This window comes from Candoia aspera, chromosome 4 (assembly GCF_035149785.1).
Source record: "Candoia aspera isolate rCanAsp1 chromosome 4, rCanAsp1.hap2, whole genome shotgun sequence".
Classification (NCBI taxonomy): domain Eukaryota; kingdom Metazoa; phylum Chordata; class Lepidosauria; order Squamata; family Boidae; genus Candoia; species Candoia aspera.
In genome coordinates this window covers 73,460,098-73,487,907 of record NC_086156.1, presented here as the reverse complement: position 1 = coordinate 73,487,907, position 27,810 = coordinate 73,460,098, and the positions used below count along the sequence as shown (strand labels likewise).

Below are 27,810 nucleotides of genomic sequence, written 5' to 3'. Positions count from 1 at the left end.
TTACGTCAAGGGAAACCTTTACCTTTACCTAAGTAGTTGCAATGACGTTCGTCTAGCTCAAGCTGCCTCTTATTGATACACAAGGTACAGATTTTTTCAGAGAAAGACTGATCTTGCTACTAAAGCATGGATAAGTTATATAGTTGGAAGGTGCTAACATATGCAGCTATCTCATTTTGCATTAACAAATTCAATTAGCTCAGAACAGGTCCTGTTACTTAATTGGGACTCCCAGGTGAGTCATATCCTTCCAGACTTAAAGGTCACCACTGACTATTTTTTTTCAGGGCAAAATTCAGGAGTGCTTGTTTTGATCTTTAATGTTTAAAAGATTAGGGTGGAACTCAGCTATTGTTGTTTAGCACCTGATGTTCAGTGCGGTCTGATGCCTGAAACACATATTGGTGGCTAATTCATCCAGTCCACATCTACATGTTCAAACTTAATTTAAACTGCAGATAACATAGCCACAACATCATTTTTAGACTTTGTTCTTAGCTTTTTTCCCCATCTCTCTGTTTCTTGCTGAAACCTCACCTATCTTCTGGCAGATGTTGATAATCTTATTGCCCAGCTGGGATTTTGCACATAAAATAAAAATTTTAAAATGAAGTGAAATAGAATGAAAATGCCTCTGTGCAGTTACAGAATGCATTTTCCTCGCCTCAAGTAAGAGTGGAGGAAGAGCTTTACTGCATCGCTAGTTAGTTGCCCACTTTCTCTTTTGTAATATTCTCCTTCTGCTTTTGTAGTTTCCATACGGTCACTTTTCATATCATGTGTTGATATTGGTCATGGGTTCAGACAGCAGCATCTGCTCAGTAAGTATCACAACACAGGAAGGTAGAGCCAAGCTACACCAGTAGTAGCATTACATTCTTGTGCAATACGCCAGTCTTTGTGTGACATGCCCAGCTCAACCTTATTACATCTCTACTTCCCATAGCATCTGAATCATCTCACTATTGTGTCATAGAAATTGCCTGTGGATATTGCAGAATAAATTCCTTGTGTCTATATTTATCCCTAGCGTCCTTATGTAAGTCTTCCAGCCCTCCAGGTCAAAAACAGTTCTGCAAGACATTCTACTCAGATGTCATCTTGTTTCCACTGACATTGTTCTCAACACTATTTATACCTTACACTATTTATACCTACCTATCTTAAAAAAAGAAAAAACAAACCTAAAACAGAGGTTATACTATTAAAATGTTATTATCTTTTTGTGAAATTGCCTTCTTTTTGGTCCCCATGTGCATAAAAGTTGCAATGCATTTGCCATGTTGATGTCCATCCCCTGGCAAACGCAAATCTTTAATAACACTTTCCAACATGTTAACCAACATTAAGCTAGGCATCTTGTAATTTACTGGATTGCCTCTGGATTCCACATTAAAATAAGCAATACATTTGCAGTTGTGTGGTACTGAAGCTAATCTAAGGGACATGTTATGTATTTTTGTTGCAGTTTCACCTTTAGATTTGCTTAAGAGCTGTGGGGGAGATACCATGCGGACATTGTAATTTGCTCCTTTTCAGTTTGACAACAAGGAATAAAATACTCTTCTATTTCCTAGGCTATCAAATTTGGTGGCAAGGAATAATTCTGTATTTCTCTGCTGCCATCTCATGGTCATGCAGATTTTTGCAGCCCAGATCTGGTAGCCCTACTGATTATTTCTCCTTCCCTTCCTGTTAAGTGTGAGCTATATTTTCTACAGGAGTTTAATTAGATTATTATTCCTCTTCAGGCTATAAGTGCTTATTTTATTTTATTTTATTTATTTATTTGACAAATTTCTATGGCCACCTATATTGTATGAAACAACCCCAGGTAGCGAACAAACACACAAATAATAAAAACACAGAATTAAAACTTTACCATACTATCAGTGCCATAAGGGTACCCTCTCAAAAAGCACAGAAGACGCTGGGTTCACCTCCCACCACACCACCGTGTCTGAGGGAAATGCCAGATCTTAACAGCGTTCCAGAAGACAAAAGGCGTATGGGCCCCCTGGATTTCGGGGTGTGGGGAGGCTATTCCATAGGATAGGCACAGCTACGGAAAAGGCTTGCTTTCTAGGTCAATGACAACAATTAATAGAGGGCATCTGGAATGAGCCAACACTATCCAATTTGGTGGGACGGGAAGATGTTCTCAGGGAGAGGTGATCCCTCAAATAACTTAGCCCTGTGCCATACAGGGCTTTAAAGGAGATAACTGGCACCTTGAATTGCACCCAGAAAGAAACTGGTAGCTATTGCAGCTTGCACAACAGCGGCTTAACACCGATGGACTGTAGAGTGCCCAGAACTACATGCACCATTGCATTCTGGACCAGTTGAAGTTTCTGGGTGTTCTCAGGGGCAGTTCCATTGCAGTAGCCTTGTAACAGTGAAGATGACAAAAATGGATGTGCTCTAGACAGGAGGTCCATAGGATTATTTGGCTGCCTCGCATATGATAGACCATTTAGCCACTCCCAAAAGTCTTAGGAGGCCCAGGGGACACCACATGGAGGCGGTCTATCGATTGTCCCCCACGCAGAATATGGTCAGCTATCAATAGAGTGCGCACTAATCATGGCAGGTATGCAGATTCCCTATATAAATGGGGTAAGATACCATCTCCAAGGTGTGACTGCAGGGCTGACAGGCAATCTGTTAGACGCGTAATGCAAGAATGTAAGACTAGAGCCTACGACGGGAACTTTGCTGATTTCCTCATGGCAACTGATGGTGCAAAAGACTCTATTTGTAATCTTAATGGTTGTTTTTAGTTATAATTGCCCTATGACCAATGTATATTTTATATAAACTTTTTTATATTCCCAATTTTTTAAATATAATATATTTGTAATATGTATGATGTGCTGCCGTATGATTGATAAATAAATAAAATTGCAGTAGCCCAAAGAAGAAGTGAATGACCATGAGCAGGGCTTTCCAGTCCAGGAATAGGTGCAATTGGTATACAAGATGAATTTGTGCAAAGGCCCTCCTCCTCATAGGTGCTATCTGCTCCTTGAGCAGGAGTTGCAAGTTCAAGAGGACCCCCAAATTGTGCATCAACTCTGTCCGGGGGAATGCTACCCCATCAAGAATTAAAGATGGAAGATCTCTGGATCCAGGGGAGCCAAAAGCCCACAACCACTCATGTCACATGCATGGCACCTAATGGGCAGATTTTTGGAAATGATGCCAGCAACTGTGGTTATAGAGAACAGAAGAGGTTTTCTAAGCCTGGGATAAAGAAGGAATAGGGCATAGGGCCTGGTTACTTGAGGGACTGCCTGTCTCCCATAGTATCTGCCTGACTGGTTTTATCTGGCAGGGTTGGTGTTCCATTGTTCCACTGATTAAACAATACCACCTATTGGGGCCCCAGAAATGTGCCTTCTCTGCAGTAGCGCCTGCCCTCTGGAATGAAGTCCCCCCCCCCAAGATTCGAACGGCTCCCACCCTGCTGGTGTTTCGAAGGGCCTTAAAGACCTGGCTCTTCGCCCAGACCTTTAGAGAGGATGACTGATGCCCCTTTCTTTCTTTCTTTCTTTCTTTCTTTCTTTCTTTCTTTCTTTCTTTCTTTCTTTCTTTCTTTCTTTCTTTCTTTCTTTCTTTCTTTCTGTTCCATTCTGGATTTATTTTCTTTGCCATCGTTCTTCTTCTGTCTTGTATTCAGTTTCTTTTTGTGTGTGTGTGTGCATTTTCTATTGTTCTGTTTTTAACCGTTTTAACAATTGTAACTGCCCAGAGTCATTGAGGGTTTGGCGGCATATAAATTTAATAAATAACAATTATTATTATTATTGAAGACATTAATGCCATTGAGAAAATAGCCTCTGCAAGGAAAACAAAGGAAAGGCAGTAGAGCTAGTGGAGGAGGTTGGAGAATGAATGATGCCCACCCTCAGTTTCGGTATTGGGGAAAGGGGAACAGACAGGTGTTTCAAATGAAGAGCATTATTAGGACTGGATAAAGGCTGACAATAGAAGGAGAGTGTTTGCTCTTTGCCATGAAGAGAAGAGATGCCCCCATAGAAAATGAGGAGCTCCCATCAGCTTCTCCATTTCAGGAGCATCTGCAGGGTATGGTCACAGGAGTCAAGATGGCAGCTGCAACAGTGAGACCGAAGCTCTGCCAGATTTTTATGAGCGTTGACTTTTTTGATCACACCCTGCAGACACCCGTGCTCCATTTGCAGTCACTCCCAATGCTTTGCCAAGATGCTTAGTTTCTTCTACCTCAGCGCACACCCCTGGATACTGGCTGGTCTGCCCCTTCTCTGGTCTCCCCCGGCTCCTCTTCTCTGGCTTCCATTGGCTTTCCACCCAATCCCTAAACTTTCCTGGGTGCTGCTTTAGGAAGGGAAATAATGTCTTACCTAGAGACCTTCTGTGTAGCAGAAATGGAACATCTACGTCTTGCTGAAAAACACAATCTGATAAGTGAGTGGAGTGGCATAGAAAAAGTAACAAAACACAATTTATGAGGAATGAACTGGATTGTTCCCAAAAGAAAACCTTATCCACTCTGGTTTTGTTCGGGTATCAGCATTTCCAGGGTCCCCCATCTTTTTATCTCATTTGTAGGAAAATAAAGCTCCAGAACCGCTGATGCTTTCTCTAGTCTGTACAATTCCAAGAATGAAGCAGCATCCTTGGTTTGTGGGATTCAGGCCTGTAAACATTTACTTTGGAGTACAGTTTGTTGAATTCTGTAAGATTACTTCTGTGTGGACATGTGTAGGATTGTTAGTTTGGAACAGTCAGTTACTTTTAATTGAAAGTCCAGATAACATTGCTAAACCCCTGCAGTTTAGGATTTTTTCCCCTGTCATCTCCTGCCTTGTTTCAGACTTGATTGTGGAAATTTTGTGGAGGTTTCTGGTGTAACTCTGCTCCCAACCTACCCAGTATAGATAACAAAGCATTATCAAGGTGTTTGAAGGCTAATATATTTTTACTCCATGGCAGCGTTTCTCACCCTCAGCAACTTTAAGATCCGTGTGGACTTCAACTCCCAAAATTCGATTCTGGGTGGGGGATTCTGGGAGTTGAAGTCCACACGTATCTTAAAGTTGCTGAGGGTGAGAAACACTGCTTTAAGGTGACTTTCTTGTGGCTCTTGCCTGTTACTGCTTTTTCCTCACTGTACATTATCCGGTAATTCATAAGCTCCCATTGCTCTTATTTTTATCCTTATTTGTTTTTCTTGTAAAAATTGTCCTGTTTAGAAAAACTGCATTTGAGATCTTGAGATGGAGTGCTGTGACAAATAAAATAAAATGTGCAACTCCTGAATGAGCCTCCCTTGCTGCAGGACCCAAGATTCTTCTCAGGGTTCTTTCAAGGTTTGAAAGTGAATGTAAATATTATGCATTTTTAAAAAATAGGTAAGTGGGAATATGGGCATGGTGTGTAGTAGGACAAAGTATGTAATGCTGGTGAAGTGACTCTCTTCTCCACACATTCTAAGCTGATAAGATCCACCCCTTCTTATGGAAGTGGCATACTGATCTGTTTTTGTCACTGCCTTGTTATGCCTATATGAATTTCACACAGGATATATCTGCTTATTTCTTTTTAATGTTGGAGTTTAGAAGGGATAACATTGCTGCTTGAAAACCTAAGTCTGTTAAATCCACTGCTGACCCTGTAGTTAGTCTTACACATCCTTTTGACCTGATGCCACTCAGCTGGCTGTAAACAAAATCCTCAAAGCACAGATGGGAGGAGGAGGTGGGATGGATAAAGGAAAGTACAGAAAGTGGCATGGCCAAAATCGAAACATTTGCAGTCCTTTCTGCATCGTAGTTAAGCATCAGATCCAGGAGAAATATTTTTTAAAACAACAGTGATGATGTGGTTGCTCCTTGTTAAAAGATCAGCTAAAATCTCTAGCCGTGGTCAAAGGCTAGAACAAAAGGGCATCGGCTATTCTTTTTCAAAACAGCTGGAAAAGTGTTAACACTGTATGTGGTGGAGCTTTGGTTATGTTTACTGTGCTGGAATGATGATGACAATAACACTACGGCAGTTTTTTCTGTGAGGAGTCGGGTACATTGCAAACAGGAACCTTTGCCCATTTTTGTATCAACAACATTCCCAACCTTTCATCCTCCACCCCATTGCATTCCAGCACCCCATGGCTTTGCATGATCTCAGGAAAGATTGCACCACTTCTGTGTTCCTTCTTGGAACAGATAACAGTAAATTCTCTACCCCAAAGTGGGGCCTTCTAGGCAAGGAGGAGGTAATTTCTCACCATCAAACAGAAATTACTCTGCCTGAAGTACAGAAAACAACTCCCATTTCTGATCTCTCTTTTAGGTTTAGAACTGAAAGGCATGTACTAAGTCACAGAAAGGGCTTGATATTGTGAACAGAAAGTAATATGATCTAGATCAGTGCCTCACCCCAGCAGCTTTAAGATGTGTGGACTTCAACTCCCACAAATCCCCAGCCAGCATCCTGGTTCCCCATTTGCTGCCTGTCATGCAACTCAGCATGCTGGCTGGGGAATTCCGAGAGCTGAAGTCCACACATCTTAAAGCTGCTGAGGTTGAGAAACACTGATCTAGATGGTCATCTATTGTCCTTTGTATTTGTGATTCTTTTTTGCTTTGTTTTGCTGATTTGAGGTAGGAGAGACAACTAGAGATTTAGGAACTGGCCATTTGCTCTTTTGCTGAAAGCCTTTTGCCCCCCCCCCCCTCCTGCCCCCCTTCAGTCCCTTGTGGTTGTCCATGTTACTCTGTGCTGTAGGATATTTGCTGGCTATCTATCTCTGAGCTGAGAGGCACTCTCCATTTTCTTCTTCACTGGAGAAATGTTCACCATCATAATACAGTAGGTAGGAGTCCATAAATGAAAAATACATCTTTGCTCATTTACTAAATTCCAACTTCTTCCCCAGGTGCTCTTGCTCTTATCATTTTTGGCTGAACTACTGTGTGTGTCTCTCTCTCTGTGTATGCATGTGTCTATGTGTGTCTATTCCATTAGGGAAGATCTTAGGGAAGATCTTGTGTCAGGAGGAAGTAGGATTGAGGTGTTAAAGAAGAGGGAGGTGTGTATATCCTTTAACTTGCTCTGCACTCTACCAGATTGGTAGAGAGGGCTATTCTGTTAGCTGTGTTGGGATTACAGTTAACTGCCTATTTCTCTGTAGGAGTAGGACAATGGACACAAGGATACCACCTTATGTTTGGGCAAAATGTCTCAGCTGGGTCTTGGTATTCTAGTTGGTGGATTGGCTTACTATAGAGTAGCCACAGGACTTTTGCTTGCTTGAAAAGTTGGAGGGGGAGTCTTCTGCACCCTTCAGTTATTCAGGCAAGTGTCCACTTTAGGCATTGTTACTCCAGGGGAAGCAACTCAAGGAACTGCTGGATGAACTGGCTGGTCTCCTCTCTCCCTTAGCCAGGCCAAACTCACTACTTGGAGTTACCTTTTAGATATAAAAATAAAATCCTCAAAGTAGACGCCTGACCTTTCTCTACTCTGAACCCCGTAAGCCTCTTAACTCCAGCAACTGTTCTTTAACTCTTCTAATCTGATTCTAATTTCATTCTCCTGTAGTTCAGGTTGCTTGTTTACAATCAGTTGCTCTCAGGGATGGAAAATTAGAATAGATGGAGGCAGCAAGTTGTATTCTATGCCAGTCTCTGTTGATCACCCAGATAGGGAGCTCCTTTGAGCAACTTATTTTCTTAAAGCTGTATAACAGAGTCACTTAACCACAGTCTAGAAATTCAAGTGGCAGTGTGCTTCCAGAAAGGTCTGAAGCTAGAGGAAAGAGGTAGCAGTATAAATAGGACATATTTTGGAGAGAACCAGAATATGTCAAGGGAGTTGCTTTTGTCAAGGCATATTCTCAGTTTCTGTAGGGGAAAAGAAATGGAAGAGGAATGCATGGGAGTATTTTGGAAGAGGGACTGGCTGGCTGCCAGGTTCTTGAATAATTGATGGCCTTTCTGCAGTGCATCGTAGAGCCAATTTGGTGTACTGGTTAAGTCATCAGGCTAGAAACCAGGAGACCGTGAGTTCTAGTCCTGCCTTAGGCATAAAACCAACTGAGTGACTTTGGGCCAGTCACTCTCTCTCAGCCCTACGAAGGAGGCAGTGGCAAACCACTTCTGAAAATGATGCCAAGAAAACTGCAGGGACTCGTCCATGTAGTCGCCAGGAGTCAACACTGACTCAAAGGCACTCTCACACACACACGCAAAACCCAGTGCATCATATTGGTGCAGTTCATACTTGTACCTCCAGAAATCCCATAGCTGCACTTGTTCGCCTAAGCCACATATACATGTATGTTTGTTTGTATATGTAAACATATGTAGAACAATTCAAATCCCAAATAAATTTTTTTCATCTACATTATCTGCCAAGATACTTTATTATAGGATGATTTCCAAACTATGTACAACTTTATGCCAGTCTTTCCCTACATCTAAGCCGTGTTTTCCTTTCTAAAAAAATTATAACAGACTCATTCAGACATTTTCATACCTATCCTGAATAATCCAGATTTCGGTAACATGCACTTTTTTGTGTCTGATTGTACATTGATTTTGCTGCTTTGCTTCTATTTTTTTAAATAGTATCTAAGTTAATCCATCTCTGAGTCTGCTTCAATTACTTTCCTCCTCTGCCTGCATATATTTAGAGTAACTGAACTATTTCTGCTGATAGATTTCAGGAAACACTGTGAAATGTTCTGCTGGACGGGCAGCAGGCCAGCATTGACAGAGGAAAATGCCTGCCCCACCTTGGGTTTGGCATTACCTAATATATAATAATATAGTATATGTCTTCGTTTTATTTTTTTTTCTGTTATCCAAACATTGAAACCATAAGCAGCAAACTGAACTGTGATCGGAAAGTGGAGGTTAGTAATTTAGTAAGGAATATAAAGCATCCCTCAACACAATTGTCCTGATAATCTCTAAATCTAGCAGAAAAAGCAACCGTTAATGTGGTTATTAATCCCTGTGCTTGGAGATTAAATACTGTGTATAATCCCCATCTTCTTGTCCCTTTGTTTGGATATCAGAGCTTGGTAGCCAGGGATCAACCATAGTTGTTGTCTTTTCTCCATAACAAAGGGTGCAGAAGCATTGCACTCTATGTATTAAAGTGTCCATCTGAATATATTTGGTCATTTGTGTCCTGCAAAGAAAGGTTTTTTTGTATGTATTTCCATTTTATTTTTCTCATTCCAAGTATAATACTGCTCTTTTTTGCTTTTGTTTCTAGAAAGCTTAAACCACAGTGAAAAGTAATACTGAAAAAACCCTGCCTTCCAAACTTTCTTAGGTGCAATTTTGCCAGTGCTTCAGTGTTTTTCCATATTCTAATCATCTTCTGAGCAATGAAGGCTGGGGTTGACAGGAATTATGGTCCAGCATATCCAAGTCACAGAAGCTGTTCAAACCCTAATTATTTACATTTGCCACTCTGAACAGACTTCCATGTCCCCTTACTCATCAAATGAAATATTCCTCTGCCTCCCAGTTGAGTAGAGCAGTCCATCTAGAGTTTGATAAACCCGTTGTTGATGTGGAAGGGTTCTCACTTACCAATAGGATACAAAACATGGTTTGTGGTCTTAGTTTTCCTAGCTGATTTCAGGTAGTGTAGTGATTGACATTACAATAATTTATGCCTCCTACTTAGAAGACTCAGGCATTCAAGCTTAAAATCCCAATAAGATGCAAACCAAACATTAAAATACTGTAAGTATCTGTTGCTGTCCTCAGTTAAACCTCTTCTCTGAATGCCCCATGGAAAAGGACTTTTTCCATCTGTTTGTTAAAGGACAAGAGGGTGACCTCAGGAGGCCAGCTGTTCTAGAATGAGGAGAATATCCCTGTCTGGGTCCTAACCCCACAAAGTTTTGGGCACAAAGTGCATCCTCTCATTGCTAGGGAGTATAGCAAAGTGTAGGGCAAGCAGATTCTTTCTGGAGAAGATCCTCTGAAAGGTCATATGGAGGGCTTTATAGGAAACTACCAGCACCTTGAATTGGGCTCTGAAGCCTACTGGCAACTAGTGCAACTCCTGCATAATAGTTGTTATTCGGCTGAAATGGGTAGGCCAGGTCAGCTGGTGGGTGGCTGCATTCTGTGCCAGCTATAGTTTCCAAGTTTGCAGTTCTCTCTGTGGCTTAGGGTCAACTCTAGAAAATGGTGGTTGCTGGCTAATCTCTGCTATTAACAGAACCTATACTGTGATTGGAGATACAGTTACACAGTTTGGATCAATAGATTCAGGACCCAGTAAGGGCATGGCTTGCTCTGTATGGTATTGATCTTGATTTGATTCATCAACCCAAATTATCTTGTCTCTTTGAGTAGTTGCCTGTGCTCTTTGTCTTTTGGATCTGGAACCTGCCCATTAACCCCTTTGTGTCTTTGTCTTCCTCTGATCTTTCGGATCTGCCTGCTCTGGAAATTGAGTACTGATTCAATTTTTACTGTATCATTGTCTTGAATCATATTGGTGCTGACAAGGAATCAGAAGTTGTTCAGGTTGGACATTGATAATTGTGTATTAAGAAGTAAGAGTTTCCAAACTTTACCATCAAATGAATTTTTTTAAAATGTCAGGATACAGATGTTTTAAACCGAGGGCTGGACAGAAAGGAAAATTGCAACTGTAGTTCTTTTCTTGCCTCTTGAGGTCTTCTAGACAGTGTTGGCTGACTGTGGTTAAATGAAAAGTTCATTTGTTCTAGTATTTTGAAGGTTCCAAGGTTTGCTCTGAAAGCAAAATTCCAGGAGTTGAGTTCTAAATCATGGTGAAAAGCAGTGCCCCCTTGCTCTTTTATTTCAAGATACAGATTAAGTACTAAATTTGTTTCACATTTGCCCCTGTCTCCTCCTCTTTAGGCTTGACAGATGATGAAGATATTAAGGTGATGCTTCAGGGGACCTTCTTCTGGAAAGTCAAGACATATCAGCCCCAGAAACAAAGGCTCTACCGGCTTCTTGAAGATGGGATGTCCATCTGGTTTGAGACTCGTTTTAAAAAGGCTCACTCCAAACATATTTGTAAGTTTCAGAGTATTTACAAGTGTATTATTCCCTGCATGTTAATTCCACCTGTTTAAATTAAATTCTTATGATCTAGTATTGGCAGTATTTCTGGGCTAAACAACACTTAGAAAATCATACTATTGCTTACTCCAGAATCAAGAACTCAGCCATCTTCCTCTCTTTGACAATCCAATGTTGATTAGCCCAAATTAGGGTGGAAGGTTAGTGTTGTTAGAAAAGATGGTGATCCAGGTTTCCTTCCAATCCATAGCTTTGGAGATTTCCGCTATTGTGGGATAGGGTGTTAGCATGGAGCTGTGGTGATTTAAAATGTCCATTCTAGATGCTTATTGGGGGCCACAGTCAGAGTTCTGTAACAAGACAGAAAAAACTATAGACCTGTCCATGTTAGAAAAATCCTGGCTCTGCCATTGCACAGTATTCTTTCCCCACAGGTAATCACAGCTAGACTTTGTCTTTCTTGGGATTAAAGTAATTAAATATAAAACTGGCATTAGATCATTTTCCTATAAGCTTTTATTGTTTGTACTAATCAATTGTCAGTTTTAGATTCCCATTTAAGTCAGATAAGAAATGGAAACATGAAAAAATGGAGCTTGAAAGCCCAGCAAAATTACTTCTATATCCTTTTACAGAAGATTAATGATTTCCAGTAGATATAGAATAATGCCCACAAACTTTGTTATACAAGGTAAAAGAATTCCAGAAATCCCATCACATTCTAGTCTACCAGATCCCACATAAAGCACCATACAATAGCAACTACTTTAACCTTAATTAATTTCATATGGGGCTTATATTTCTCTCCCCATTTTTCCCTTTTATTGTTATAGTTTTTAGGGTGCTTTCTTCAACAGCTATGGATCTGATAATCCAACCTGCACGAAGAGAATGAAAATAAACAATTACACCAGATTCAAAGAAAAGGTTTAACTGTAAGAAATGGTGCTCATAATGGTTAAATATGTCAGTGTTGTTTTTTTTCCCCAAGACTTCTGTTCAGTTAAATAACATGTCCACTATTGTTGTTATTTACTTAAGTAATAATTATATCAATATTCATTAAATAATTAATATTAGTTGAAGGACTACAGCTCAGCACTAGAATATGCTAAAAATATTCCAAATTCAGTCTTGGGGCACAAGTAAGAAGGTCCTGTATCTTGTTACTGAAGGTGGGACTACTCAAAGAATATCTTCGAAGAGGGTAGGCTTGTATGGGAACAGGCAATTTGAGAGATGCCAATCTTTGGCCAACCCATTTACTTTACTCTGCTCCTCACCTGATATAGACCACCAAAGGTAGGGACCCTTTTACAAATGGAAAGGGCTTTAAAAATTGGATTGCATTTTATTGTAAACTGCCCAGAGTCCCTTTTGGGAGATGGGCGGTGATAAATTTGATTAATAAATAAATAAATAAATTGTATTTGCATATCTACGAAGGAGCCTTTTCTCAGGATAAGAGTTGCAGTGATGGGCAAAATTTGCACCAATTTAATTGCTATCTGCCACACTGTTAATTAGGTAATAATTAAATAAGTTTTACAGGTAATGTTGAACTGTATCAAAAATACAGAATTTATTAATGTATGAGGAGCTAAAAACTTCGTTTTACTTCAGTGCAAAGTTTCTGCCATACATGATTTTAAATCTTGGATTAATGATATGTGTTCACTTTCCACCTATGAATTATGAAATGGACCACTATTTTTCCACATGGTCAATGCTGAATATGTTGTTTAAAGACTGAGTTATTTTATTAATGTCTCTGTTATATGATGGATATGACTTATTTTTAATTTTGTTCTGTTTTGGTTCTTTGTTTCTGCCTTATTTTTTGCACACTGAAAGCAATTAAAATGTTATTAAAAAAGAAGAAGGGAGGAGATGGAAGGAGAAGGAGAGGAATAAATGGTCAGTTATATATAAAAAGATTTGTGGCTGAGGACTTCCTGGTTCTCAGCTTAGTCTGTTAACTTGTAAAAGTAGCTCTTCCCACCCGTCTGTCTACTAGCTTCTTTGAAACAGGAAACACTTGTACTCTCCTGACCCCGTATGAGTTACTCATGGTTGGTTCCTTCTAGGACAGGGTGTGAGATAGGAGGGCATGGGTTTGTTTTCTTTGGACATTTTTTTAATTCAGTAGGGGTAGCACTGCTTTCTGGAATGCATTTTGAAAGATAACTACTTTGTTAGGATAGGGTGAGGCAAGGAAAAATTGCACAGAGATTAAGAATGTTGAACTGTTGGTTCACTGCTAAATTTAAGAGCTTGGGTGTAGAGTTTTTAGAAATGCAGACTTGCTTGGGCATGTGACAGTGAAACTGCCTGTGATAACTGTCAGTCAGGTGCTCCTATTATGCCATAACACTCAGTGGGTAACTCAATGGGCCAGGCACATTCTCTCAGTCTAATTTACCTTTCAAGTCTAAAATGGGGAAGAGGAGACCTATGGGGGCTACCTTGAGTGCCTTGGTAGAATGACAGGTTTAGAATAGCGTTTCTCAACCTTAGCAACTTTAAGATACATGGACTAAGGAATGTTTTCTATAATGGTCAACTCCCTCTCATAACAGTTTTGCTCTTTCTGCCATGTTCTTGGTGTCTGTTACACATTCCATTACAGTTATCCAATGGCTAATGGAATGTCACATGTAAAACTCTCAAGCAGAAGTCATATGTATGTTTGGTGTAGTTTGCTCATGATCGTTAGGATCCTAGTCTCCTTCCTTTCTCCCTCCCTCCCCTCCCGGGTTCTCAGAGGTAGTATCGGATCCATGTACATGGCCAGGTAGCAGTGAGGGTATTTCTTAAGCAGTGGGAAATGTTGCAGGGCAAACTGGCCAATATGACTAGGATTGGTTTCACTTGAATTGAAATGCTGGTACATACGATGCAAAAGATTATAGAGCAATATGTATACTGTAGATTGTGTATTTATTTAAGAGGTTTTATATCCCATCCAACCCAGATGAATCTGGGTGGGGATAACAAGTTAAACTATGAATTCAACAAAAAATAAATCAAAATTCTAAAAGCAACAGTAACAGGAAATCAACAGTGATAAGTCTCCCCCAAGATGGATACCCATAAGACTTAGCTAGGGTTGAAAGGAGGTGAAATAAAACTGTCTTTAAAAATATTCTAAAAGCTGTGAGAGAGGGAGCTTTAATGCATCTCTAGGGGTAAGGAGTTCCAAAATAAGAGGGCCACCACAGAGAATGCCTGTGGTCTCATATATGTCCACCTCACTTAATAGGGCTTTCCATGATGTTTTGACTGGATGGGTTGGACTGTGAGATAAATCTATAATGTTCCAGGACAGTCTTTCTTAAAGTGTGGTCTGAGGACTCCTGGGGGTCCCCCAAGATCCACTCAGGGTTCCTCTAAATCAAAATTATTTGCCAGCTGGCAGATATTTGCAAAAATTTAAAACAATGTCACTCTTCTCATTCTTTTTTGTTAAAAAATATTGGGTTTTTTCATGAAAAAGATTTTATTTATGTTAATATCTAATGGGTTTAATACTGTTATTTTTTATATGATTCAATACATAAATATTCTAAGAATGCGTCAATTTTAATTTTTAATATGGTAAATATTGGTAAATATAACCCATACAAACAAAAGCTTTTTTGGGGTCTGCCATAATCTTTAAAAGTGGGAAGGGTCCTGAGAGCAAAAAGTTTAAGAAACACTGTTCTAGAATATCCAAACAGAGAAGAGATGGTACAGTTCCTTGGCTGTTCAAGCCACTGGCTCCCACCTGTCACATTTACGGTGAATCTAATCACTATTTTGCAGAGCTATTTAAAATCTTACTGAAATGGTAAATGAGAAACTTTTGAACAAATTAAAGTGCTAAATAAAACACACCCTAGCCTGAGATCTGAGGGACGCGGTGGCGCTGCGGGTTAAACCGCTGAGCTGTCGATCGGAAGGTCGGCGGTTCGAAACCGCGCAGCGGGGTGAGCTCCCGTTGCTCGTCCCAGCTCCTGCGCACCAAGCAGTTCGAAAACATGCAAATGTGAGTAGATTAATTGGTACCGCTTCGACGGGAAGGTAACGGCATTCCGTGAGTCATGCTGGCCACATGACCCGGAAGTGTCTATGACAACGCCGGCTCCAAGGCTTAGAAACGGAGATGAGCACCGCCCCCTAGAGTCGGACACGACTGGACTTTACGTCAAGGGAAACCTTTACCTTTACTAGCCTGAGATCTGCCTCCTCTTCTGGGACTGCTAGATTATTATTCCCATCCTGCCCAGGCATTAGGTTGAGCATCATGAAACCTTTATTGTGGCCGCTTTCCCCCTGTAACTCCTCTGACAGACCCTTGGCTGAGAAACAACCTTGTACGATATCCAACCACTGTTCTGACCCACCTTCTCTCTGCTGATCTGGGATGATGGGGGTTGGAATTCAGTATTGCTGAGAGGCATCCGATCAGGGAGGGTCAATGGGCATTCATGACAGCAGTTCTCCAGGGACTCAGAGTGGCTTTCCCAGCCCTATGCTGAAGTGTCCTGGGTTGAACCTTTTGCATGCTAAGCATATGCTCTACCATAGCCTTTCCCAGCTTTCTTATAGCAAATGAAAAGTTCTTCACTGGAAAGTGGTAAGAATTTGGTGAGTGGAGATACCCAGAATACCTAATACAATTTGTCATTTAATTTTGATCTCTCTCCATGAATGATTTCCTTTGATGCCTTGTCTTTCAGTCTCTGTCCTACACGTTGAAGGTGTACGTGAAGGTTATCAGTCTGAGGGGCTTCGGAAATTTGGTGGTTCTTTTGCGGAAGAGCAGTGCTTCACTATTGTCTTCAGGGGGAAACGGAAAAATCTGGATCTGGCTGCCCGGACTGGGACTGAAGCCCAGCACTGGGTGAGAGGACTCACAAAACTGATGGCCAGATGTGAAGCCATGAGCCAGCGAGAAAAGCTTGAGCAATATCCTTTCTTTCTAGACCTGCAAAGGCTTAGAAGCGTGGTGATATTATTCCTTCTTGGAATTGAGGTATAGATTTTAGAAAGGAGAAGGAAAGTTCTGCTGAATCACTGTAAGTGTTAAATACCAGACAACTAAGTTTAAAAAAAAAAAATATGGTACCATGTTTGAAATGGGATTTGGAGCCACACTTGGTTCCATGAGTTGCTGTATTCCAGTGATGCACAAAAGAAGCAATTAGAATTAGAATTGGGGGCATTTTCCCCCTAGCATCTTACAGCATCTTCTGGAGTTAACCAACCATTGTTGGCTCCAATAGTGATCATGAGGACAGCCTTTATATACTTCCAACCATGGCAGGGGTATGCTATGATACCGCAGTAAGTGGGGAAATGGACATAGAATCCGAAAGTTGAAATAAGCCTCCAAGGCCAACCAGTTCAACCTTTATCAGTGAAGGAATTCTGTGGCAGTGATGTTGCTAAGGTGTAACCATTATCTGTTTGAAAGCCCTTACCTAACAAAGGAGAATCCATTGACTTTTGAAGCAATTTTATTTTCTTCTGAAACAGCTTATACAGCCAGGAATTTCTCTTTTCTTAAAACCTGAATTTGGTAAGGGTGTTTTGATCATATGTCCAGGACCTAGATAGAAATTTACTCCATCAAATATTTGTGGATGGCTGATATATAGCCTTTGAACCCTATCTTTTCGTGGTAAAACATGCTCCAGCTCTCCTTCCTTTCTTCATAAGAGTCTGTCTTAAGACTCATCTTCTTAGTTGCCTTCACAATTTTCTTGAATTAACTATGTAAGACAGAAGGAGAGTGAATTTAAATTTGAAGGCAGATGCTTCCCAGTTCTTTTGCACTTTCCTTACATCAGGCCCTACCTGGATCCATGGCATCTTACACCAGGCTGACAAGAACAAAGACAATAAGATGAGTTTCAAAGAGATCAAAAACATGTTGCGCATAGTAAACATAGATATGAATGACATCTATGCCTACCGGCTCTTCAAGGTACTTTCTGGCAAAGCCTCATACCTTATTCTCTGCCTTGTTTTGTCTTGTCTTCTGGGTTCTGTTTTGTGGCCTTCTCAGCTGTAGCTTCATATTCTTGATGAACAAAAGATGCTTTGGCTCTTTTGCAGGTTCCATAGTTCCTGTAGTAGTTAAAGTGTTGGACAGAGACTGAGGTTCAAGTCCATTATCAGCTATAGAAATTCTCTGAATGATTTTGGGCTACTCTTTCATAGACCAGCCTACCTCACAAGGTTATTGCGGGGATAAAATGAAGAGCGATCCCCTGCCTTGAGTTTCTAAAGGAAATTTTTTTTAAAAAAAGACTGTATTTTTTTAAAAAAGTCATGAGATGTGTCTCTCTCTTATGGCCCTAGATGGCATTTTTTTGAATAACTACAACAGAGGAATTGTAGAGGAAAGAGTTTGAAGTCAGAGGTTTGCATTTTCTTTCTTTTTTTCAGCTGCTGCCTGAGACTATTTCTAGACTCATTCATGGAATTTTGTCTAGGATCCAAATGTCACCAACATCTGTCTGTAACTGTTTTTTTCTTGACTATGTTTCTCTTCTTTAGAAAAATCTGTTAAAAGGAATGGATGGAAGAACTTACAATACATTTTGATTGATAGCACTATCCATCTAGATAGACCTTAAATTGTTTTGATTTCAGATCCCCCATCCCCAACAATGTTTATTATCATGCTTTGTGACTGCTATAGACTGAAAGTTTACCTAAAATAATTATACAAATTACAGTGGCTCTTCTTTCAGGCGAATATTATTAATTTGTGCATTTTTTCCCAGCCTTTCCTTTCTAAACATTCTGTCTTTCTGTTTAAGCTTAGTTTATTGTTTAGTCTGATGACCCTATCAGACAAAATGAGATAAAATAATACAGCATATTGGGATATAAAAATATTCAGTGAAATAATCAGATAAGATCATCCCATTGGCAGTTAACCCCAATCTGATTTAGATAGGAAGCTCTCAGTTGAATGGCTTTAGCTATAAACTTGGCAATCTTTCTTACTCTCCATGTGTTTGTACCTTGGAGGAAGTAAGATATCTTATTGATGGGGTCCCAATGGGCTATCCTCTCAATTTGTGACTTTAAATGCTGTGCTCTGGCTGAAGCTTATAGTTGGCAGTCAAAGTGGATATGAGTGCTGTCCTATAAATTGAGGCATACCATATATACATATCATCTCTGGATAAGGTACTTGATGAAATTGCCTGTGTTTTACCATAGAATCCAGGAGTTCTGTCTTTCTGCTTTCCTTCTTTGCCCAGGTTCCTTCTCTGGCCTTCTATTCAAGCTCTCATTTTGCTAGATCCCTCCCTTGTTCCTGTGGTCTGTTGCCTATTCAGGCACTGTCCCTTCTTAGCTCTTTCCTTTTTTTAAATCAATTTTTCCCAGATCTTTCTAGGGTAAGATGAGAGTAGCTTAATTTATTGGTGTCAGGGGAAGCAGGAAAATAATGTCCCTTCTCTAACATGTTGTTTTCTTGCAAGAGCGCAAGGAAGTCTACCTGGGGATCTCCCTGTATTTTATTCCCACAACAACAATGCTGTGTGATAGGTTACAGATTGAGAGAGAGCAAGAGAGGCCCAAAGTCACCCTGGGAGGAGTTTCCATGCCAAAGGTGGTCTTCACCCTGGGTCTTCTGGTCCAATCCAACATGTTACCCACTCCACTCCACTCCACTCCACTTCACTCCACTGGCATTTTGCTCTAAATATAGTTTCTGAATCACCTTGCGAGCATGCCCACAGAGAACATGGCACTCGTTCAGTCCTAGGGCCATAGTGAGCAGATGGAACATATTAGTCCACTTCATTCCTTAATCTCCCTTCCATTACACTTGAATTTGTAGGCCTCTCTGCTTGCTGGGGTATTAACTCCAGGGCTCTGTACAAAAGTCTCTGTTCAAAAGTCTCCATGCAATCCATGGAGATGAGAGAAAGCAATGTTGCCTCTTTATCTGGTAATTTTATGTTCTTCACTAATCCAAGAATAATATGGAATCTGGGTCCCAGGCCATAATGCTTATTATATTTCACTCTTTAATGCTTTTCATAATTTCATGTTTACTTCTGTTGCTACCAAGATAAGACTAAACAATGTATGTTATGCAAATTTGCTTTGTTTTTATTACCTTTTTAATTGCAATTTAAAGGGGAAAAGCAGATAGGATCTTAGATTAGTGCAGTCTTCCCCAAACTGATACGCTTGAGATACATTGGGACTGCAACCCCCAGAATTCCTGACAATCGTGTTTGCTGGGAAGTTGGGGAATTATGGTATCAGTACATCCAAAAGTCACCAGGCTGGGAAAGTCCTAAAACTTGCATTTTCCCATGTAAGCCACTCAGTTGCTAATCAGGTGCCTCTGTCTCTCTTTTATCAGGAGTGTGACAAATCAAATAATGACCGCTTGGAGGAATATGAGATTGAAGAATTCTGTACACGGCTAATGAAACGGCCTGAACTGGAGGACATCTTCAACCAATACTCTGGCGAGGACTGTGTCCTTTCTGCTGAGGAACTGCAGGAATTTCTTCATAACCAGGGTGAAGAAGCAGGCTGGCAGCAAGCTCATCATATCATCCAGACATATGAACTCAATGAGAAAGGTATCACCCTGCTACAAGTATCTCAACGATAAGGTAGTGAATTTGCCAGCCAGCCAGTTACGATATTTTGTCCTGCAGGCACCACTGTTTGTTTGTTGGTATACTGCAAGAGCATCCAGAAAGAATGAGCTATTTAGGTGTCCCAGTTGATCAGGAACCTGACACAGGTTGCATGAAGGCCATTATTTCTGTGGAACAAACCACAAGGTTCTCTTCTGTGCTTCTACTGGACAGGTAGTCAATCCAATACTGGCAGGTTTGTAACAAATATAGGGAGTACTGGGATTGGGAGTATTGCAAAAAAAAAAATAATTTGCTTGATTTTAATAATTTCCTTTGATTTCTTAAATATTGCATAAGGTAACACAGAAAGGAAATAGTGCAGACCAAATACAGGAAATGGTTTAGTTAATTACTCCTGATTTTCTTTAGCAACCTAGAACCTTAGAAAGAAACTTGATAAGATATTTAATATATCTCTGGAACTCTGGGTGATGCAATAATAAATCAAGCAAGTTCAGGTTTGCCTGTATAGGCAGCAGTACACAATCAGTGCCCACATGTAAGTGCAGAAGAGGTTGCCAGTATGTAGTAAGGAGTGTCTTCTTGTGAAAATGTCAACTGAAACAGCCTTTTAGATAGACCTAGAACTCATATTTAACCCCCAGCTGGCATCTTTTCTTGAGAGAGTGACTTTATTCTGCCTTTGTTCTTCAAGTTGACCTGGAGCAAAGAAAAATTTGACAATTGGACCTATAATCACTATATTAAATGGGAATTTGTGCACGTAGCCAAATTCTGTCTTCTATACAATGAAGAGCCCGGCTTGTCTTTCCTGCATTTGCTCATCCTCTTTCTTCTTCTATTCCAGTTTCACTCTTTTCCGATCTTAAAATTCACAGTACTCATGTATCTATTTCTTCAGGTTCTCATTTTTATTTTATTTTTTATTTCTTTATCCCGCCTTTATTACTTTATAGGTAACTCAAGGCAGTGAACTTATCTAATAATCCTTCCTCCTCCTATTTTCCCCACAACAACAACCCTGTGAGGTGAGTTGGGCTGAGAGAGAGTGACTGGCCCATGGTCACCCAGCCAGCTTTCATGCCTCAGGTGGGACTAGAACTCACAGTCTCCTGATTTTTAGGCTAGCACCTTAACCACTACACCAAACTAGCTGAGGTGGCTGACCTTGGGAAATCCTACCAGTGGCTGGAAAGAGCTGGACTAAAAGACAGCACTGAGACACTGATCATAGCAGCACAAGAACAGGTACCAAGCACCAGATCCACAGAAGCAGGGGTCTACCACACTAGATAGGACCGAGGTGCAGACTGTGCAGAGAAGCCTCAGAGACAGTCCAACACATAGTGGCAGGGTGTAAGATGCAGGCAGGAACAGCATACACTGAACAGCACAACCAAATAGCTGGCATTGTGTACAGGAACATCTGCACAATGCACAAATTCCACAGAAGGTTGTGGAGAATGACAGGGCTAAGATCCTGTGGGACTTCCAGATCCAGACATACAGGCAGGTACTGGCCAAGCAACCAGACATCGTGGTAGTAGGACTAGAAGACAGCGATGGTGATAGATGTAGCAGTGCCCAGTGATAGCAACACCAGGAAGAAGGAGTATGAGAAGCTGGAGAGGTACCAGGGCCTGAAGGAGGAACTAGAGAGGATGTGGAAAGTGAAGGCCAAAGTGGTCCCAGTGGTGGTAGGGGCACTTGGGGCTGTGACTCCCAAGCTGGGAGAGTGGCTCCAACAGATCCCAGGAACAACCTCAGAGCTCTTTGTCCAGAAGAGTGCAGTTGTCATGAGTGAGGATGGCGAGCAGGGGGCTCCCATCCAGGCTGTAAAGCGCATGCGTAGTACTGAGGAATTAGGTGGCCATTCAAAGAGACACAGATCGGGCCCGCCTTTGGGGTTTATATGTCTGGGTTTTTCCCACGCTTCTTCAGTTTGTTAGGATTTTCTGTTATGTAGCAGTAATAAAACACTAGAGACCTATTCCTTGTCTCAGCATGGTTCCTGGCTGTTAGGACAGCAGTGCTAGGAACAGCTAAGGTACTGCGCAGAACCCTCAGACTCCCAGGCTTCTGGTAGAGGACCCGAGGTTGAAGAAGACACATACCACCCATAGGGGTGAGAAGGGAATTTTTTTTTCTCACATCTCAAATATGCTCAGCCAAGGAGTTTGTTTTTGATACCAGAAAACAATACCACTAAGAACCTCAGCCCCAGGCGTACATTTCTGCTCAGAAATACAGTCATCTGTCCTGTTACACAAAAAATCTGAGTGGTTTTCCATCATAGCAGCGTAATGTAGAGTGCATGATAGGGTGCTTTTAGTAATGCCAGTAGCAAATGCTTGGGAGCCAGAAATTCTACTCTAAAGTCACCTTTAGAGATATGCCTTTTATATCCAGCCTGCCCTGACTACAGCGTATGTCTGTGCAAGCCTGAGACCAAGCTAACAGAAAGCTACAGTTACAGGTTTATAAGCTTTTATTGGTCTGTCATAAAACTTTCAACAGAAGCCAAGGCAGAGATAGGGGTAGGCTATTAGAGAACAAGAAAAGGTTGAAAAGATAAGACAGAGTTCTTGATATGTAACTTATGTCAGTGATGCGAGGCTGCTTCGAAGAAACTGAAGACGGAAAACCTGGCAGATGCAAGAACAGACTGTGCGTTAAGAGCCAAAGAAATCTACAAAAGTCACTCCAACAGTTAAGCCAAAGGCCTGCTCACAGAACAAGGGACAGGAAGGGACAGGAACTCCTGTCAGGAAGCAGGAGAGTTGTTCCCAACAAGGGGAGGGGGTCTGGAGAATGCTCAGAGTTTTGGGCTTTGCCTGATTGGAGCAGTTAATGTCCCCTCCTCTTGAGGAATCATGCAGATCTCTGCTCTCAGCCCTCTTTAACTGGTGGCATGATTTAGAGCTTGGCAGTCTCAAGGCCAGGCTGTGACTGCTAGCCACTTGCGCTGAGTCTGACTCACAGGAGGCTTACGGCCTGTAACCTCTTCATCTACAGGCGAAGAGTTCACCAGGCTCTCGGAATCAGAAGAATCCATAACACAGCATTTCTTTTTCTGATTGTTTGATTTTCCCCTCAGTGTGTTGATATTAACTTAGCATTCTGCTGAGAAAACGATTCATTTCCCAATATTCTCACCCTGTACTGCAAACCTTCAACCTCAACACTGATTTTTTTCCCCCTGATTCTGCAAAAGCTTCTCAATCTTATCTTCAAGGCTTCTGTATCCTTTTTGTTTTTCACCTCATTGTTGTCAACCTGTACCTCTCAGCCACTGAGGATCTGCTTCCTTCCTGCCCTTTATTCCTATCCAGTGATACCACCTTCTCTACACTTCTATCCTCTAACCCACTTTTTCCATGAGTCCTAAGAGACTGTTGTGACTAAACCTAAGTGCATATAACTAAAATAATTGCAGGATCTCTTCCTGTTTACTGCTGCTTCTACTAATTCCTCTTTCTCTTTTATCTCATCTGCATGTACCAATTATTAGACTGTGAACTTCAGAGAGAGATCTTACACCGATTCTTTGTAAAGATCCATATATGTAGATGGCATTGTATAAATAACAATATAATATTGCCCTTGAATCTTTGGAAAGCTATCATCTGTGTGCAGCCACAAAAATAGATGTTTATTCCTCAGAAGATGCCTTATTATGGATGATGGTTGATGAACATAGACATTATCTTCTTCCTTCATCCCCAGAACAAGACCGATGAGATGATGCTGCCTTACCTTTTTTAAAAATGAACTCTTTGTTGGTTTCATCATAGTATTATAGTTAAAACATGGTACATTGCAATAAAACCTATCCAGTTTTTAAAAAGATGAAATTAAAAGCAAAACAACCAAAATAAAACAAAAACATCAAGAATGGAAAAAGTTAGAAGTACTGGGGACAGAATCATATACAAGAATGTATTATTTTTCTTGGTCCTTCGCTTTCTCCTTACCCTTCAAAAAGTATCCAGAGAAATGCTGCAGGGCTGAGGAGGGAGAAAAAAAAGAATGGTGGCATCACATTATGTATTTTGTTCATTGCAGGGAGAGGGAAAGAATGAGATGCAGGTATTGGAGCCTATAGAACAGTATCTTATGAAATATATCCAGTCAACCCTGTTTCATGGACTGTAGTGAAACCTGCTTCACCAATTGTCTCTATTCCACAGCCAGGCAACACAACCTCATGATGCTGGATGGTTTCACAATGTACCTACTATCTTCAGCGGGAGACATCCTCAACCAGGCCCACACTGGGATCTATCAGGACATGAGCCAGCCTCTGTGCCATTACTTCATCTCCTCTTCCCATAATACCTACCTAACAGACAATCAGATTGGAGGGGCCAGTAGCACTGAGGCTTATGTCCGGTAAGAAGTTTTCATGATCCAGCAGTGAACAGCTATAGCCAATGTGACTCATATTGAAGAATCAGGGAAGGAGGGAAGGAGGTAGCAGAGCAGGCGTTGTTCTCAGAAGTCCACAAAGGACTAGTTGAAAACAGGTCAGATATTTAGGGGTAGAGGTGGAGATGAAGATCCTAGCATATCCTGGGAGGCCACATGTTGTGAGCTTTTGTCTGTGATTCATGGAAAGTAGTGAGGGGAACTGGCTGAGCCATGGATTAGAAGAGGTTAGCTGGTGATTGGGAGGGAGTCCAGTTTGAATAGAACAAGGAGAACAAGGCCAAGGTAAAATTACAGAAGAGAAACAATTAGACTGGTACCTGGGGAGGGATTGCCCTTTCCATCTGTTTATTCACTTTCCTAGGATCAGGTGGTTCCATTAATTAGGTATCACATCAATTCCAACCTATTATTCACATGCAGAGTATGAACAATTATTCTCAACTGTCCCTTGGGTGAATGAGTTAGTGGGCCATTCTGAGCAGGATGTAGTGAAGAGTAGATATGGTCAGCAGATATTTGCAGTTTGCAGTTCTTATGAATTGTGGGAAGTATCCAAGAACTCTTGTTAGGAATTCTGGCATCACATCCAAGCATTTGACTCCTTGTAAAAGTCAGAGATGGTATTTGGCCAGATCAATGGGAGAATCAGACTACTTAGTAGCTATAGAAAGTCCAATTGCTCACACAATGTGTAACAGAGTTAACCTTTTGTTTTACATCATCTGCCCAGTCTAACTACATTTCCTGATTCTAGAGCTTGATACTCATTTGTCTGATCTGGAATCTAACTCCTGTCTTATGAGTATTACATAAAAATGAGTATAGTACGACTTCTACATCCACTGGTTTGATTATGCTAGCCAGCATAGCCCATTGTTTTTCTAGGCTATCTTATAAGTGTCTGTTTTTATAATTTTAGATGTTGGAGTTTCCTGAACTTCAGTAGCACAAATAAGTTTCACACGTTCTAGATTTTAGCATGCTTCAGAAGCTTTAGGGAAGCATCTTGATTGCCTATGAAACTGAACATCTGAGTGCCAGAATGAAAACAATAAAATCTACTATCCTTTACCTCTGTCCATCTCAGTTAGCATTTCTGAAGTGCAAAATCTATTTCTTAATCCTTTTCCCCCATTGGTAGGGCATTGATGAAAGGGTGCCGATGTGTGGAGCTTGACTGCTGGGAAGGTTCTAATGGAGAACCTATTATCTACCATGGCCATACCCTCACCTCCAAGATCCTCTTCCGGGATGTAATTGAAAGTATCCGGGACCATGCCTTCAAGGTAGACTAAACTACAATCCCCAAAGCTTGATATTTGAGAGCTTCTTTTTTATTAGAATCTTAGTGATACAGTATCATTATTCATATGCAGTGTTATTGATTAAGGCAATAGGTGAAGTAAATAATATTCTTGCTTTATAAATGATGCATGCCCTAGGTAGTTTCTTAGAATAAGCATTATATGCTGTGTGAAACAAGAAGAATGTCCAATAGAGGCTTCCCAATGCTCCTTATCAAGTGGCATTACATTGCTCAGAGATTGGCAATGCAATATTCACAACACTGCCCCTGTTGTTTAGTGCCTCAGAATTAAATTTAAAAAAAATATTAGAAAATGGCTGAAAGCTTATGAGATCTTTGCGATGAGACTGCCAAAATCTTAAAAAGATTTGGGGCACTGAAAAAAATGATAGCTGCTGAAAATTTGTCAGCATTTTAGCATATCTAATAAATACAGCCTGTAGTATCTCTGTTTCATCCTACTTTCCTAATAGATTGTCAGGATGTTTCTAAAATGAAACTCTACTCTAGAACCATCCAGAGTAGGAACAGTATTTCTAAGATGGTGCTTTGCCACCTGTTATCTTTGCAAGTCCTTGTATTTGAAATAATTTAACATTGTATACAGAGTTCTGCAAGATAAACTGATGCATGTAAATGCCACATAATAAATTCTATTAATGTAGTAGTACAATATGTGGTTTATTTTATACCCTCAGGCAAAATTTCCTGGCTTCATAGGTGAACCTTTTTGTAAGTTCCCTTTGCAAGGAACATGGCAATTTTTATGTTTCCCTCACTATAAGATGACATGATCATAGTTTACATTATGTGGGGCAATATAATGGCCTGATTTAGACATCCCCTGAATTAAAAATTAGAGGAACAAGTCTCGATGGCCTTTTTGTTCCTCTCAGGTGGCTGTAAAACAAAAGTTTCAAACGTTTGTTTCCATGTATTATAAACCATCTTTTCAGCTTTCTGTGTAATCTAACCCTAGCAAAATATGATGAATGGAAACAGCTGAGTCTTCAAACCATAGTTTCCAAAGTTAGTTTCTATTCACAAATTGTAGTAAAGATTAATTACACTTTAGGATTTGGACAGTACGCAGTCTTCACAAGTTCATCGCTCTATGCTCATCACTCTATACCAGCTTTCATCAGCCTAATTTTTTTTAGGTAATTGGAATTATTATGTTAGTTCCCACAGTCAAGCAGTAGTAAATGATGATTTAGCATGATGTTCACATGCAATAATTATGAATAAACTTTTATACAAAATATTGTTCCTGCTTCCTAACATTTGAATTGAGACAATGAAATTCTGAGTAAATAATTTTGATGGCTGAGAACTAATTCATGCCACTGGAATTTGTACAAATTGCTATCTTCCTGGCTGGGAAACTAAAGAAACAGTTTTTGCAATTTGGCCAGGGGTAGAAGTCACAAGTTTCATATTGCAGCTTGCTTGAAAAGATGCCAAACAGTTTTTAGAATTTTGGGAGGTGGGACTAATGTCCTCAGAGCAGCATTGTTTGTTTGTGTCTATCCAATCAGCCTCTCTATTTGTAAAACAGAAGGACTTGATGGGAAGCCCCAGGATTCCTTGGGCAACCTTAAAGCCCCTCCAAAATTGCTATCACATTCTAATTATTTGGATATGGCCAATATCTAAATAAGAGGAATTATTATATACACAGGGGATAATCATATCAGTTATATTTAAATATAAATCTAATTAATTCAAATTTAGTTTTGGTCTGGCCTCACCCATTTGTTTAAGTGTGCTGTCCCATCCTTGGCATGGCACACAGTAGCCCAATTAAGATCTTCCAGAAAATGTGTGCACCCCATTATAAAGAAAAAGAGAGTGCAAAGTCTTGAGTGCAACTGATCAGCTAAATCAGCCTCTGGAACTTCTCACCGACTAGAAAAGAAAGGAGCGTATGATAATATTCGTATTCTTTTGTGGTGTTTTCTCACTTCTCCATGTATTATAGATTCCCATTTTAGTCCAAAAGGACAGTGGTTGCTAATGATAATAGGCATCTTTCAGAATCTTTGCAGCAGCCATTCCCAGTAAGGAAGTCTGTGTGTTTTGGGACTGCAACTTCCAGAATTCCCAGAGGATTCCTTCCTGGCACCCAAAAGATTTCCCATATCATTGAAAAAACAAGGAGGAACAATGCTAGGGCCAAACTAGACCAGACCCAATGCCATTCCAACAATTAGTAGTTTTGTGAATGGCTTTTTGAAAAACTAGCAGCACATACAGAGACCCAAACAAGATCAGAAGGTTTAATGCTCTGCACCAGCACCTTGCCAGGTACTGATATGGACTGAGTCTCTGCAACTGCAGTATGTATGTTTATTTCTTGCAGTTTATTTTA

General features: G+C 40.5%; 1 protein-coding gene across 1 annotated transcript in view; it reads left to right on the top strand.

Annotated features, from left to right (window-relative positions):
* Window positions 1–27,810, top strand: part of PLCD3 (phospholipase C delta 3) — a 60,152-nt gene that overhangs the window by 18,433 nt on the left and 13,909 nt on the right. Inside the window, exons 2-7 of the mRNA XM_063300544.1 lie at window positions 10,902–11,063; window positions 15,794–16,022; window positions 16,914–17,043; window positions 19,453–19,678; window positions 23,893–24,094; window positions 25,275–25,419. Of these exons, the coding sequence (XP_063156614.1) occupies window positions 10,902–11,063; window positions 15,794–16,022; window positions 16,914–17,043; window positions 19,453–19,678; window positions 23,893–24,094; window positions 25,275–25,419 (1,094 nt within the window). The remainder of the gene's footprint in view (window positions 1–10,901; window positions 11,064–15,793; window positions 16,023–16,913; window positions 17,044–19,452; window positions 19,679–23,892; window positions 24,095–25,274; window positions 25,420–27,810) is intronic.